This window comes from Hermetia illucens, chromosome 3, assembly GCF_905115235.1.
Source record: "Hermetia illucens chromosome 3, iHerIll2.2.curated.20191125, whole genome shotgun sequence".
In the NCBI taxonomy this organism is placed as follows: Eukaryota; Metazoa; Arthropoda; class Insecta; order Diptera; family Stratiomyidae; genus Hermetia; species Hermetia illucens.
Genome location: NC_051851.1, coordinates 116,630,583 through 116,647,950, shown reverse-complemented (window position 1 = coordinate 116,647,950; position 17,368 = coordinate 116,630,583). Strand labels below are relative to the sequence as shown.

Genomic DNA, 17,368 nt, shown 5'->3' with positions numbered 1-17,368 from the left:
TACACTTATTTTGAATCTCCAATATGCCATCGATTCGTAATGCCAAAGTGGCCAAATCAATATATATTGGCAAAAGCTATAATGTGCCCGAAGGAAGCAGACTTTTTCCCTTACGTTTCCGGTTTTATTCTACGATGACCACCAAATCGCAAGACAGAGTTGAGTTTGGCGTAAAATTCCGTTTTCCCCATCGAGTGCTGCTACCGAAGGAAGATCAGTCTGACATTTACAGGTATTAACGTCAATCGTACAACTGATATCAACCGGCCTTTCCGCTTAGGGTCGTAGGGTGATAATGGACGTTGCCACTTTTCTTCTAACTTCAACATTGTCATAGGCGGTGGAGTAAGTATTTACCAAGATATCTATTTATAAGATTCACTTTCGATTTTCATTTTGAATCAAAATTCATTGGTCAACATTAGCAGAATCTAGTTCATTATTATTAAGTAAATATATCTAGAGAATACTAAAATTAACTTTTACCTTTATCAATCAACAAACTTTTCATCATTCGTAAATACATTTTTCCGTCCTTTCCTTTTGAAATATGATAGACACATTCCGGATACTCTCCATCCTCATTAATCACTGTTTCATCTAAGTCGTCACTACTTTCATCACTTTTCGCTGCAGTTGATATATTCATTCCCAATGTATGAAAATTATAGAGAAGTTCATTTAATGGCGTTTCAAAAGTTTCCTTTTTGTTGGGTGTGGAGCTGGTCAGTTCACGATTCAGTCTTTTCCTCGTTAGGGATGATAGTGGGGAAGATGTTGATGAGTTACTAGCGCTGGAGGAATTCATTTTCTCTTTGAGTCGTTCGGCAGCTTCGAATTGTAACTCAAATAATGTTTTCGGTTCATTATTATCTTCCGTCGCCTCCGCAAGGCTAGGAGACATAGAATCATGCATGAATGATGAAAAACTTGGTATGTATTCTTCGCTAATTCGTCTTAAATATGTTATTTGACGATCTCTCTTCCTGCCAATTTGGCTTTCAAGGACCCCGAATGTATTCTCGAATCCACAGCTAGTTCCAGACGGAGATGGTGAAACATAGGCAGGATTTGTATTGGCACTTGGAACGTAGTCCTTAAGAAGACCACCTTTGAAATCGGAACAATTTGTTGTTGAAGATACATTCGATGTGGTGTCAGTTAATACTTCTTTAAACGATGCATAGTTGAGTTCAGAATCTTCTTCTTTTCGCCGTTTTGATGCTAGATCAGAGTCACCGTATTTAGCTGTTGAGCTGCTGGAATCTGTAGTGTCGTCGTTGGATGTAGTTGATGATGTCGATGTTTTCGATGGTGTTGATGAGGCCATGGTTTATTTATTGTGATGGATTTTTTATCATTACAAAAAAAACACACACTTTTTTTATCCACTTTAGTTTAGTTCACTAAGATAAAATTCACGGATCATTGAAGCTTATTGGTGAACTTGTTTTCATTTGATATTCACTAACTTGGAGACCTTATACAAATGAGCCTGAAATTTAGTTAATGTTGGAGATATCGACAGTAATCGACTTTGCTCAAAGGAAATATATGAAGTTAATGTTCTGCAGTTGTGTTTTCATCTTTTTCCGTTCCAAAACAAGGGTACCTGATTTACAGTTGAACAGTTGTAAGTGAAAAAATAATCGAAAAATCAAAGACTTTCTTTGCCATACATGCCAAAAACAAACAATTTTCTCTACAAGTTCAATCTTCAAAATAATCATGATTCAGTGCATCAACCGTGAATTATTTTGTATGAGCTCGATGCTGCGAAAAGATACACTTAATCCTGTTTAAATGTTTATTATATTATATTTATTTGCACGTTTCGGCCTAAACATCGATCCTTTTCAAACGAATAAAAATTAATAAATAAGATTTTTTTTGGAAAACGGACCCCGTCTGGACCGAAGCGCTGCAATTAAATATCTAAAAGGCTACGAAGAGACTTTTCATTTGAGCAATTTAGAAAACATTTTATATCAATGGGATAACAATTAAATTAAATCCTGTCATAACATCAAAATTATTGATTTGAAGATTGTAAGTGGTCCGCAGCCGAACAACTTTTGGACTTTCTGTGAGGGAATTTGTAACAGACAATATAACAAGAAAAAAATATTGAAGCACTGGAAGCAAGAGTTCATCAAAGATATGTAAGTATTATGAGGAAGCAGTACCTCATCATATACGAAACCACTAAAAAGGATATCTTCACTGCTGTGGTGGGCCAAATTCTCAGGAAAACTTTTGAAGGGCATCTTCCACTAAATTATCCGTTCATTGTGCCACTTATGCTCTGCAGAGAATAGAGTTGGTATTACACTACCTACAATTTGAGATATAAGATATTTAATCTGATCAAGCAAAAATCTTGGCCAGCGTCAATATTTGAACCACTAAGGCTATTTATATGCAGGATGGATCTTGTTAGTTTGTTTGATCTTTGATTTGATGTAATTCTTGCCCAATTCCTGGCACCTCTTTAGAAGGAAGTTCCTGAACGTAAAGCCCCAGCCAAGCAATCCGTGCACTGCTCAAAAATCGTTCGTGAAAAGAGGAAATCGAATGAGGTAAAATGACAGAAAGATAAAACCTAAACTTTAAGTTGAACTTTGTTTACGCTTACTAGAAGACAATGTTCGCCAGCAAGGAACACAGCAAGAGAAAATTACTCAATAATCTATTTTTTCAAAAAAAAAAAAAAAAAAAATAAACCAATTTTTAGTTGTTATTACACATACGTAAACATTACTTGTATCAGTCCGCATTGTAAATTAATAGCTCGCCGAGCTGTAAATTGAATTTTATGCGCTCTAAAGATTGCTATCAATTGCCTTTTGTGGAGCAACAATTTTCACCACGAAGACAGAAAAGTGTACTAGAAGTAGACTTAGTGAAATAGTGGTTCAATGTCAGGCATCGCCCTCCATTCATTTATTATGGTCTAGAGCTGAGTTTGTAGCTAGATATATTCGCCATAACTCCAGCGTATAAATAAATTACATAAGTCGCATCGTTTGATCTAAGATAGATAATTTTTAGAGGCTTGGCATGGAATATACTTCGAGGCATGAATATACTCATGTAAAGTAGGAATAAGAAAACTTTATTCCAGTATATTAAATGCACGAAAATTTATAAAGAGAAAAATGTGGAATATAGTTATTAATTAGAAACCCATAAACGTGCGGAGCAATTTTCGAAGAGCTTCGAAAATCAAGATTCCCCAACATTATTATTTTTTGCTACTTTTATAGAAATTTTCACTGAAGTAATATTGAAATTGCACATGAATTTACTTCATTTTCCTATGAAAGTTGATCACAGAAAAAATGAAGTTTACATAATATCAACGTAGATATTATTAACCAAATTTATTGTCTACGCAATTACTTAAAAAATCATTTAATATTATATTATGATTTATCTTCAAAAAGATGCAGAAATATGGATTGAAAGTGAAATTGAAAAACATTTTACTTCAAATATATTAATGAGGATTTCTTCAAGCATTATCGAACATTGACCGCAGGCCCCTAAAGAATTGCGGTATGATTTGAACAATGATGTCGACGAACTGTTACAATTTGATATTTGATTGAATCTAACTATAGTCGCTTTACACCTGCGTAACTTTATGCATTACGTAATATTATATGTATGTATTTGGTTTTGATATTTTTAACTGAAGGAATTATTTAATATCATTCAAATGAATGTTCAAGAATAGAAAATTCCATGTCCATGTCACCTTTCCAAAATAATCCTAGATGAAAGAAAACACGGAACTTGATTACCTCTCTAATTACAAAGAATATTCGCATGATCGACAACATTTTTGAAGACGATCGATTTCTGAGAGTTTTTGAAATATCAACGCCTAACCCTTTACGTAGCTCGCGTATCTTTGCGCGGCAAAGCAAAGAGTGAGGCATTTGTAGGCCTGAAAGAAATTTGGTACTAGTTGTAGACAAAAGCATGTAATTTTAGAAAAACTGCCATTTGCACTTTTATATGCCGGAATTCAAGCGGACCTATGTAGCAGGTATAATCCGACTATTATCTACAAAAAAGCAAGGAACTATTATTCTGGCTGGAGTAATGTTGGACATATTGATATTCTAAATGAGTAAATCATAACAATTGTTATTAAACTGATCTTTTGAATGGGGTAAAGACCATCTATTGGTCTAAAAATCGTGAACTATTGATCCGACACATACTTCTTTTTGTTAACAATGCTTAGCTTTATACTGCAGTTCGAAGGTACATAAAACCGAGATGGACTCTATTCGACCAAACTTCTACTGTCATTTATCGCGTCGTGATTTTTATTCTTTTAAATAATCACTAAAAGGAGAAATCAAAAAATTCTGGAAAGGTACAAACATTCGCTACCAGAAAAATTAAACGGATTCCCAAAAGACGGCATTGGCAAATGTTTTTTCGTTTTCACTTTTGGAATAAAAGAAAACGGTGTAACACATATAATTCGAGAAATTTAAGATAAATTTACTAAAGAAACATTTAATGATGTCATTGATTACAATAATTGCACCTCTTTCAATTGAAAGTAATTTGAAAATAGTGTTTTTAATAGCAACAATAGATACGAGAAAAATCAACAGCTTCGAGTCGATTCTTACAAATAAAGCTAAAAAGAAACACATTTACTTTCCGCTGATTTGCAAAGTTCAACAACTTGTCTAAGAGTACACTGTTTGTATTCATGACTGCCTCTGGTATAACTTGTGAATAAATGTATAAACGCGATATACTACTCACATAAATTGAAGAACTTTGCCAATAGTGTTGAAAGACATAACAGTCACAGATAGTAGCCACCAACCAAATGTAAGTAGAATACAAAATATCGATGGTGAATGAACATCGAAGTTGATATTTAAACCGTTTGAGTCAATTGACGAAGAGAAAGATTTGACAAAAAAAATTTACACATTCAAATAAATTGCATTTTTTAGTTGAATTTGGTCAAATTCAGTTGAATTCCTGAAGAGAAGGTTATTGAGAAAAAGGCGATAAAAATTCCAGAAATTGCACAAAAGTGCAAACAATTCATGAGGTTCGTTGATGTGGAAATATCAGGCTTTCGATTTAATTATTTTCTCTTTCAACACCATGTGAGCAAAAAACATATTATTATACTTAACATGTAGGAGGGAGATTTCAACTGTTTTATTTATAAAATAGTTTTATTCATGAAATTCGAAACTAAAACTATCTGGCGAATTAGTTGTTGTGCTACGGCACCAGGAAAAGTAAAAGCATCGATAAATTTACCTAAAATATCAGCAACTCAGTGCATAGCTCCCTAACTAAACCCTACAACTGAACCTACTGATGTGTCTTCATCAATATGCATTAAATAGCAATACTTTTGACCGGTTCTTTCAATTAATACCGGAAAATCAAGCTATAGCTTCTTCCCGGTCGCACCGGATGAAAGCAATACTCCATAGGCCTCCAGCGCAAACATTATCAATTTTACAAGCTTATATCAGTTTTGCGTTATTATAGGAGTAGATATATTACATCGTTAAGAGAAAGGTGATACCATGAACATCATCATCTTCCCAGAAAAGTATTGGATTTTTACTGCAAATCAAGTTGATGTTGGACAACTGTTGCAGTTGAAATCACTTTTACTTTATATCCACATCCGAGCAACGAAATTAATTGTAGTGCATTTTCGTTTCATATTTTATCAGTCCGAGTTTTAATTTATTTGATAGTTTTGTCCGTAATGGTAGATGCAAGAAGAAAAAAACTGATGAAAGTAATTGATTTGAGGGGATTTATCTCAGATTTAAATTTCATTGATAAGAATGAAAATTCCTTTCCCGATTAAAATGAATACGTTTTATTTTTAATTGAGGACAAGTGAATAGAATTGATAAGGAAAATATTCAGACTATCGTTGCTATAAGTCAGCTCTTATTGATTAATTTAAAAACAAAAGACCGCATTTTCAGGATTCGGGTCGTTATATTTGGTAAAAGATAAGATTGCACGCCTTAAAGACATAAATTGAGATTCCAAATCTATTCAATTGCATCTAATAAAAACATGATCGATGTATAAAAGAATTATCACAACTTTGACCAAAGTGCAACGTTTAATGTTTTTTTTATTTATTTTGCTCGATAAGTTCACAAAAATACCTTATTTTCACGGAATAAGATCGTATGATAGATATCAGTAACTAAAATAGAATAAAATAAAAGAAACCTAATGGGATTTAGAGCAAAAAATATTTAGCGGAGCTAATTCACTGTTTATCGGACCATTTAGTATTTGTATTATCATAAAACATTGCATCATTTATGTAACCATTATTTACCCTTCACCCAAACAAACAGTCATAAAAGAAAGCTCATACAGTGTACTATAATCATCACTGATAGCGCAGTTGATCATTCATCCATTATTCGGATATTACCTGATTAGTCTATGTAAACCATGGTGTGACAGCATGATTGATAAGAAAGTACTTAGCTGAATACTCGGTAATCATTTGTTATCATTCAATTAAAAGTATGGGTTCAATGATAGGGATTTTTTTGCAATATTTTTAAGAGATTAACCGATAATTTTTATTGGGAACTGAAATTGAAAAGCGCGCATCCTGAGTTTATTTGCAGTGAATGACATCAGCACAGAATGTGCAATAATTTCAATGGAACGAATCCCAAACAAAAAATTCAACTTTAGCCTGGTTTAGGCTTAAAGTACTTGTGGTCTTAAGTTGGAAATAATTCGCACATTTGCCGTGTTTGCGATTATATAAAACAGAACGATTTCCATCTGTTGTCATTTTCGGTCACACTGCTTTCAGGGCAAAGTTGAAGCAACGTCTGATCAGTTGCCTTTGCTCTGGATGAAACCGTTAGTCAGGTGTTAAGGAGAGTTGATTTACCCAACCCTCAAAATCAGGAAATACGCAATATGAAATCCGATGTTCTGAAAGAAGAAACGGTAACTTCGAGTCATTGGCTGTCGGAACGGATTTTATCATCGAAATCGACAATTAAAGCATATAACACATCAAATGGAATCTGTTGTTCATAAGTGCCTAATCATTAACGCAGCACCTGTGGAAAAAGGAGTCCAAGTTTAATTATAGATGTTTACAGTCTATGGGGGACCACACAGAGGAAAACAATTTAAATCGTTAGCGGTAACCAATCAAGAGGAGAAGAAAGGTGAAATCGTTGATGAAGAATAAAAATTAAATGGGTTATAAAATAAATCCTTGCAAAACTCTAGAGAAAGAAGAGAAGTAGCGAGACGTGTAGCTAAAAGAACGCGTTCTGATCAATTAGCTATATAATATAGTATAGAGGAATATTGCGTGAGGCAAGCGTAACTCTCTGTAGACAACATACAATTCTTACCGATAGTTTGAACATTTGGCAACAAAGTTGGTAAAATCTAGTAGATTGGTAGCAGTGGACTGGCGTTTAACAACGCCGTGTTGCCTTTTAATTACAAGGTGACGAAAATCAGCAGTCAATCAATTATTTTCTCAAAGATTTTAGAACAAGAGGCGAGGAATGAAATAGGACGATTGTACTAGCTTTATATACGGGACTAATGAGGGCATCTTCTCACAAACTAGTAAAATAACATCCTTTGAGACTTTGTTGAAAGTTATGTAAAAATCGAAAGAAGTGTGGTGATTGGCTTTTAGCAGATAGGGGTTAGGAAAATGATCGGGACCCGGTCGATGCTTGGCAGTAAGATCATCAACGAGGTACTCAACCAAGGAAAAAGGTGATATAGAAAATATATAGCGGAAAGGAAAAACATCTAATTTTAAGATAGACTACACGATCGTTGAGGCAAGTTAACAGTGGTGCATGTGGGATGGATACCCAAATGTAAAGTCAGAAGGGCTTGAAATTTGAATATAAAGTACAAAGAGCGAGACGAAAAAGCTAATCGTATGAAACCATATTTGAGTGAACACTTTCAGTGCTCTGTTGGTACAGTTTAGCAGCAACAAATCATAACTTTCGCATCAATTACTAAAAACGAAACTCAGATACACCATTACACTATAAATATATAATGATATTAAGGGAAATTCCGTCCTAAAAGAACTATTGTGTTCCTTTGGTGATTATATTGTACCTATCAATTATAGGATGTCATAGCCAAGAAGGGAGCAGGGATGCCTTTATACGGGCCAGAACCCTTCTGTGGAATCGGAAACGGTTTCATGGCTATGAATCTAAGAAACGAAGAAAAACGGTTGAGGGAACTATATTGGGCGGGCCTACCAGGGATGGGGGATACGAACCCATGCGCACAAAGGATTGCTTAAACCTCACCAAAAAGAACTTCCGAATCATAGTGGGAATTCTCACTGGTCATTGTCGGCTGAACTACCACCTAGGGAAGCTAGGGATATCTACGGACACTGCCTGCAGGTTCTGTGAGGAGGAGGACGTAACCTCTATGCACGTCCTGGGACAGTGTCCAGCACTTGTGCAAAGTAGGTCGATACATCTGGGAGAACACTTAATACCAGATGCAAAGCTGAAACTTCTGGAAGTGGGGAACATACTAAAGTTCCTAACGGTTACTGGCCTGCTTGAGATACTATGATCAACAGGTACACTATAACCAGTAAAAGGGGCACAATAGTTCTTCAAGGACGCGGTGCGACTTTCCCTTAACAGAATAATAATAATAATAATATAGGATGTCAATCAATCCTTTACGACTCTGCTTGTGAACGGGACAAAGGCTAAAGGAAAAGGTATCAATCAATCCTATAACCGAAGAGAGAGACTATGTAGAAAAATAGAGCCATTTTAAAGAAAAAATACCGTGTTTCATCGGTAGGTAGGAAACATACTATTTCCATTCAACACGACTCTCGACATTTGTTTAGAATTTTTGTTAGCAACTTAAGATATAACAATTTCTGACCAACGGCACAATTTTCTTTCGGTGGATGCTCATAATCAAACTATAAAACAAGACAACAATACTAGGTTGTTCAATAAGTTTTGCGGTTCGATAAGCTACTAGCCTAAACTTGTTTTGCTATGTTGATACACTTTTCATATGAACGTATTTGAAGTTTCATTTCAATCTGTCCATTCATTCTTTGTTTACAAGCCATTTAGGATCGGCGTACCACAGTATGTAATGGAAGAGATCTAGTGTTGTGCAATGACTGAATTTTTATGTTTAAAAGCAAAGGAAATTTATGAGCGAATTTTGAAAGTGTATAAGGACTCTTCGCCTACAGAAGAAAGATGAATTGCTGAATTTAAACATGGTCGTACAGGCCTTGAAGACGATCCACGTCGAGGACAATGTAAACAATATTTTGACTGAAGTATTGGGTTTCAGAAAGCTGTGTGCACAATGGGTGCCGCATTCGCTAACAATGGAACAAAAACACATTCGAATACGGCCTCCTCAGCGACATTTAGAGTATTTTCGAAAGGATAAAGTCGAATTTGTGCCGCGATTCTTACTGAATCTGCCGAAGGATAATTTTCGTTGGGAAATAAACCAAAAGGCAGGGCAGCGAAAATGAAAACTGCATACGGCGGTTGTTGTCAAAAATCTAGACAGAAAATTTCATGCTGAGCGCTTCAAAAGTTTAAGTAATACTGTCAATCAGCCATATTCCTTAAGGGGGTCATCCCGTGTGTTGGATTCGCGAAATCAATTTTTTTTTGGCATCATCAATTGTATCTATATATAGTGTAGAATATATGGGCAAAGTGATTTTTGATATTCGGAGTCGTTCGGAAATTATAGTGTTAAACACGTGATAAGTCACATGCCAGATTTATGTCGATCGCCGTGATAAAGTGCGATTTTTCGGTCCGAATGACGTTCGAACGACTTCGCTAAAAGGACAAAAATTGAAACCAAGGCTGTACATGTGTTTCTTGAAGAAACCTAAGGTTTATGGATTAGGTATAGCAGATTAATGGTCAGTTAAGGTTTTATGGCTAAAAATCGCATTCTACTTTTTAAATGCGTTTTTCTCGAAACTGCATGTTGAAAATCGGCTGCCACCATAGCCCATAATCTATCCAACCAAATTCTTTGAAATTTTCACAACTTATTCAGAAGATATTTTCACGGTCCGCAAACTAGGAAAATTGCGATTCATTCAGTAGTTTTTTTTTATTCATTAAAGAAGGCGTGAAAAAACACCAAAATTCATAAAAAAATCTATGGTGAAAAATTCGTATTTGTATCTTTATCCAGCTCTTCACAAAAAATTTCTAAAAACAGCAAAAAAAAACCGCCTTCACAGGGGATGACCCTCTTAAGAGAAGTACCTAAATGGGATATGGCACATGTCAACCGCACCTACGCGCATCAACTGGTAGTTTGCTGAAATGTGCGTCAGCTCCCTCCAGATCTTACCCAAATTGTTCGGCTACGATCTTCCGCTTTCATCAATAGTTTTTGGTCAGGAGAAGTGGATTCTCTGTAATAGGAAAGGTTCGATGGGACGGTTCGTATTGATAAACATCCCAAAAAATAATTTCACCCCAATAATATAATGTTGTCGACATAGTCATGGAGCAAATAGAGAAGAACCGCGTTTTATTGTTTTTTGCAGATACTTTGTAGATATTTCTGAAAACTACACTAGCAAGATCACGTGTGTTGTTTTGCCATCTACAATTCTAGATAATATCGAATCTATGTCAAAGTCTTCTAGATATAAATCAAGACAATGTGTCATGATAGTGTAATCTCATTTCGGGTTATCATACTATCACCTGCTGAATTCATCGTAATCGTTGCTGACGTACTAACACTACTAGCCCTACTAAGATTACTAACATTATCTCTAGCAAAACTTTATACTTTCAAGTGCTTTTCAGTCGCCAACTACAAGTATCACAATCGAGTCAATCGGAAAGTCTCAATGTTTTTGCAAATATGAATCTCAAATGTGAGCTACTCTCTAACTGCCTCGATAAACAAATATTGCTTTCAATTATGAGCAAAGTCAGAAAATAAATATACATTAAAATGCGTACAATGAGCTCCATGTACACCAAGTAGCTAAGCATGCTAAGTATTGTTGGAGCTATTTGTCGGCTTTGGGCATGTACGGCAAAAGTGACCTAATCGACGAGCCTCGTATTTTCGTTGCTCTATGTATTCGTCATAAATTGCCAATTGATATACAGCGAGGCTGAAATATTTAGACTAGCCACCAAGTGGCCATTAAACACCAACTTCCAAGCGAGAAAAATCGATTACTGTCGTCGAACTCTCACGTTAGGACGCATAGGACCTTCTCCTAAATCTCCAGATCGGGGAGTTTACTCGTAACATTCCTACGAGGCAAGGGTGGTGTCATTTACGTAAAGAACGTCCGTTTCAAAAGAGGTCATTATGACCAGAGCTTTATTAGTAATCCAATTACAGCTCAGCGTTCCGACTGATAACAGTTGTCTGGTCAAGTGTTTGTGTAGGAGCTGTTCGGACGCTTTGTTCGGCGTCTTCTTTTCGCCGCTGATACTGCAAAATCCGCTATGTCACAAAATCACATGTTTTCCAGTAAAGTTTTCGTGATTTCGTAATCAACACTTCAGGAGAGCTTCAAACTCACTAAACAATCCACTAATTTTCTTTCAAAATTGGATTCATTTCGCACAAATTAATTCACCCGTTTAATGGATCGCAATCTCGCAATGTTATTCGCAATGATGATTTCGGTGTTAATTTTTCCAACTCGATTCACTTTTTTATTGGCGGTTAGAAATTTTCTATGAAAACTCTGAAGTTTGCCCGGACTATAAAACACAACCGCAAATGCAGCGATTAAGGAAATTCGGATTTCGGCCAGGAAAAAGAAATTTCTTCGCCAGTCGTTGGCACACTCATATTAATACTTACAAAACTAATAGCGACCAAAATACCGTCACGGCAAAAATAAATGTACACTTTGCACACTCATTTCACTCCGCACTCTACATGGTGACGTAGTTTAAGCGTGCGAAACCTCGTTGACCCGCTAGCTAGTGCGTACGGACGACGAGATTTCGACGACCCTGGCAACCGAAAAGGGACAGAATCTGGGAGCCTGCAGCAGGCTTGGCAGTGTTCCGGTAGACGTAACGGAAACCACTCGGAATTGTTCAAAGGCCTGCTCAACACTTTCACCCCCGACGGAAATTGAAAGGATAAACGAGTCAAATATTGAGTCAATATTGGCGTAGATTCGAGGCCAGGGTTGCTAAAAATAGGGTTGGTTTTCGTGTAAATTCTCCGGTGGAGAATAACAAACACTGCGGGAAAACGCGACGGCTGTGCTGATGAACGGCGAGAACTGACGTTCACTGAACACTACAGTCACAATGCCAAAGGAAAATTGGTTAACTTTTCTTGAAATTCTGTTCATGCACGCGCTGCTCGCGGGCAACTCGATTACGGGACCGAGCGATAAGATTCCGAAGATATTGAGTGAGCACGGAGTCGCTTAAATATTAAATACAACAACTACAACCGGCCCGTGATACAGTCAAGCCAACACTGAAAAATCGAAAGAATTATTCGAGGCTCCGCCACATTTGAGTCAGCCAGTCAGTCAGTCAGAGTCTGTGGAGCCTAGCTCGCAGACTTCGAGCATAGTTTGTCTGATGGAGCCGACGGGGTCCAAATGCTTCTTCGATGAGCTGGTGTTTGCTGGAAGCCGTGGAATGCACTCTTCCTCCATGTGGAGGCGCTAAATCGTCAGTGATGATGGCAGCCTTTGGAGCTCGGCATTGCGCCAGTCCAAAAAAACTCGGCTCCACACCGGCTTCTGGAGATTAGTCAAGAATTCTTCTTGGCTAGAAGCTGCGGCATTTACGATGGAATGAGACTCAGACTTGAAGCTTCGCTAAAATGAAATGATAGATACATTCACCTAATGGTTTAGCCTCGAAGATAAATGGAAAAGGCAATTTCACTTGAAAATTCCAATAAGTATTCATTCATTGCTCTTTTGCTACAATATTTTAACCCATAATTGTAGTTTCAGTTGGTTTTCTATGTAGTGTTGACGGTACTGATACTACTAAAGGATGAATGAATTATAGTAAAATTAATAAAAGTACTTTCTTCTGCCATTAATTAACGAGTAGTAGGAAATAAGCGGCATTAAAAAGATGAAATGAAAGAGCATCTCACTCAATACGGGAAGAGCTTGTCTCTCTAAATGTTCCTGAATGTAACGGAAAAGTGTGGATAAGTAGAAAAGGAATCGCGAGGCATTGGCTGGAGACGAAGTAATAATGACGCAGATCAGAAGTATTAATTTGAGTTAATTTCGTGGGGACAATTCATCATTGGAACGGGGCAAAGGCCGAAGAAAAAGAAGAATGTTAGAAGTTGCTCATGTCTCTTCCATAATGACAATACGAATACTTCTATTGAGGAAGTTCAAACGTAATTATTTCCATACTCGAGGTAAGAAACTTGTTACAATTCCTAAGAATATTATAGATGAACCAATGTAGCATTACTCAAAGGTTCCGGTCACACAGTGAATTAACTTCCGATTTCATATAATTCGCTTTGTAAAGGAACAGATATAACAAGAGCGAACCGTATATTCATAAATGAACTCCCGTTTAATTTCTGAGTATTCCTTACGTTCTTTATGCACAATGTTTTTTTTTTCGTTAATTATATTTAAGAACAGTTCCTTTTAGAAATAATGAGAGAGGTAGCTTTATTGTGCATATGTATTAAGCAATGGTTGCCAAACTGAAGTTGATTTATATTATCAAGCTTGATAAGTATGGACGGTCCAACGATCGAGTTGATTGAGCGTGAGCCTCTCCACCTAGTTTCCTGGATTCAATCTCTGGTTATGTCATGGATGTTTGTTTGTGTTTGTCTTTGCGCTGGTCTCATTGCTATATACTTATCACTTGCACAGCATTAAGTGTAATGATAATGAGAATGAAACACAGTCTTACCTCATGAGGGAGAAATGGAATTAGAAATGAGAGACTGCGGAGAGGCCTTCTGGATGAGAATTATTATATACATGTGTATGGGCCATAGCATGATGAATGATTCCCATATTGCTACGAGTTTTTCAAAACAGCTTAGTAACTTTCATTTTTATGGGTACAGGAAATGCTTGGGCCGACTTTAGCCATGAAGTCACCTATAAATATCTTGACGTACATTTCTCAGTGACCATAGTTTTAAACATTGGTCGAGTCTTAGCAAATAGCCTAAAACAAAGTTTCTAAAAAGGCAAGGGCGGATAAATAAATGCTAACAAAATTTCTATAATATATCCATCAGGAGCTGCCTAAGGAAAGTTGAAAAGAGAAAAAGAATCAAGTGAATAGTCGGGAAGGAAGACTATTGAGAAACTATGGACCAGTACTGGTCCCACACTCTCGAATAATGATAATTACCAAAGTACATTACCTGATAGTACAACATATCAGGACATATAGTGGGCAGTGATTCACACATTCGATGCAACAATAAAAGCACATAACATAATCATGATAAAATTAATAACAAAACCTAGACCACATGAGCATTGAATCCTGCTGATTTGTATGTAACGGTTAGGAACGAAGAAGTTCCTGATTATCTTTTAATGCCCAATCGTCTAGATGCTTGCCTTTAGATATCAGAAACAGGTTGTTTCAAAAAAATATTTTTGATGATTTGTAGAAGGTAAAAAATGGAAATTATTGAACTGTTTGTCATATTGCCTTTCAAAAAAGCTCAGAAAAGAGTTTTCGACATCATGAAAATTTCATCAAAATGAAATGAAAGAAAATTGTAGATTGTTGTATAAAAAGTAGTAAATCATAATGGAAGTTACTAAATGGAAGGAGCTGGATTTGGAGGTATTAACACGGCTTGCAATCGTTGCGCGAACACAATAAGAAACATTAAAGCCCTTGGGTTCAAATTTACTTTTTCGAGGGGGTTTCTTAAGGTGGGAAGCGTAGTTCCAGCAGTCAGGCCTTTAGTAGGCCCATTGTATTCATATCATCTAGACAATAGCACACATGCTTGACCGTGGCTGGGATTAGAACCTAGGGCACGGCGCCACGTTCAGATGGGGTCGAAAATGGGCAGAATTAACAAAGAAATTTAATTATACACTTGTACTTACGAGCAACTTACTTGAGATGATTCAGACTAGTCGCAAGTATTTTGGCTTCAAAGCAAATTGTAGCCAAAAAAGGAAAATCCGCTTTTTATTCTTTCACTAAAATACTAGCTACCAAATTACTCCTAAAATGGTGAATTTGATGAGCCCCATGAAGTGAATCGAGCAAAAGCGAGCTCCCTAAATCAAACTCGTAAGAATATATAAAGAACTACTCTCACATCAGTGAGGCTCTGGTCATTAAGAGTTCATGCTGCTTGGCTTAGTTTACCTCGAACCATAGTGTAAAATTTTAGACGACGTTAGGATTAGGAGACATTAGGAGGGAGAAGCTTTTAAGAATCAATTTTTTTTATTGAACAGATTGTTAACTTAGCTATACCAGAATACCCTGCAAAATTCTCAAAGTAAAATTTGTGCTTCTTTAGAATTTATGAGTGTAAACCCGAGTGATTATCAGGTACAGGCTCAAACTCGAACGCCCAAAAGGTAGTCCCTTTATGTCTTTGCATAATCCTGTAGCGCTATGTAAACAGCGTATTTATAATTACTTGGCGTCAGTCTCTTCACGAGTGCATTTATATTTATTGTAACTGGATTTTGTTTGTAATTAAGAGTGAGAAATGTCTTGATATCTGAAAGGCGACTTTTCATTCAAACGCTTTCTCCCAGAATGACTTTTTTTTCACATTTGCGAGAATTCTAACGCAAAAAATAATGAACTGATCATTATGAAATTTGTATGTATGATTCTGTATAAGATTACAAAGAATATGAACTAACCTTTGAAATGAGAAATTTTTCATTTGATTATTTTCACCTGGATTCCCCCTCTAGTTAGGACTTTGTTATTAATGGCCGAAATAATTCCAAAAAAAATATTTCGAAAATAGATCGAAATATGATTAATGTCCAAATTTGATTGGATTCCAATTCATTTTTCCCAAAAAAAGTACGTGGGCGGAGATTTCCTATATGACGGTTTTCAGAATTCGATTTTATGGTTTATATATGAAGGCAGAATTGGGAGTATATTGCAGCGATTTCAGACCGAAATAAAAATATTCACCAAGTTACCGCAAATAGAAGAGCACGCCCCATGTTAACGTGCATACTAAACATGTTTTTCTCGAAACACATTTTTCCAATTGCGAAGCACAACTAAAATTCTGTTGAACCGATCCAACTAAAATTTTTACACAATATTCTACACACCCGCTGTATTTCCGTTAATAATTTCTTATTTTTATTCTGGATTTTCAAAGAAAAATAGGCACGATTTTTGAAGATTTTCCTTTACTACCCCGACATTTTAATGTTTAGCAAGATAAAATTATAGTCGCGGTTCGGACGATAGAGGCAAGCATACCGATTAAGAAAACGTTTAAATTTTTGGTTTCTGATCACTACAAATTACAAATGAAAATGTGTTTCCCACCAGCAACCCACCTTTTTTTGGAGGACACCACTTTGACCGTAAAAAACATATAGAAATGATTATCAAACTCATTAATGAATTTTTTTTATCATAATTCAAGAAGACATTACCTTTTTTTTTATCAAAAAAGATTATAAAAACCCACTGAAATATACCCATAAGAACACAGTTGTATGACATCGAAAATCAAATTTAAGGGGATTTTACTATCAAAAAATCGACTGTTATCAAGCCTATTTTGGTCCTAAGCATATTTCTAAATATCCTAGTCCAAAGAAATGTAGTTATACGACATTGTGACACCGTTTATCCCCAAAGCCCCTTTTATCAATCAAATATCTACATAGGAAAGAAAAACAAAGTTTTTGGTGTCAGTTTTTATGTTTAACCTTTATCTTTGAGACAAAGAAAAGTGTGAATGTTTGTACATACATATCTTATCAGGTGGATTTTATCGATTTTATTATGCCTACCTCTGACAAAAATTGCAATCTGCACTTACTGCGCAGTATTTATTTATTGCGAAGAAATATTGATGACTCAACTTCTACATTTAAAGTTCATTTGAAGTTGGCACTAATTATAAATTTCAAACTAGACTTTCCAGAAGAGAAATTAATAGATTGGAAATTCAGATTTTCTTACCAAAATTTGCATCATGAATCAGTATATTCGTAGATACTCTACTTTGATGTTGCAGATAAGATTTGTTTATTTTTTTTAAAACAGAAAAACAAGAGAACGGTGATAATTGCAATTTTGCAGAA

General features: G+C 35.9%; 1 protein-coding gene across 4 annotated transcripts in view; it reads right to left on the bottom strand.

The window, feature by feature from the left end:
* LOC119653222 (trafficking kinesin-binding protein milt) overlaps window positions 1-17,368 on the bottom strand; it is a 183,560-nt gene that overhangs the window by 68,687 nt on the left and 97,505 nt on the right. The window contains exons 1-2 of one of the 4 annotated variants that reach the window (XM_038057798.1): window positions 11,926-12,535; window positions 487-1,495 (exon numbers count right to left, since the gene is read on the bottom strand). The exons of the other annotated variants lie outside the window; for them this stretch is intronic. Coding sequence (XP_037913726.1) covers window positions 487-1,330 — 844 coding nt within the window. The 5' untranslated portion in view covers window positions 1,331-1,495; window positions 11,926-12,535. Of the gene's footprint in view, window positions 1-486; window positions 1,496-11,925; window positions 12,536-17,368 lie in introns of those variants that run through there. 4 annotated transcript variants of the gene reach the window in all.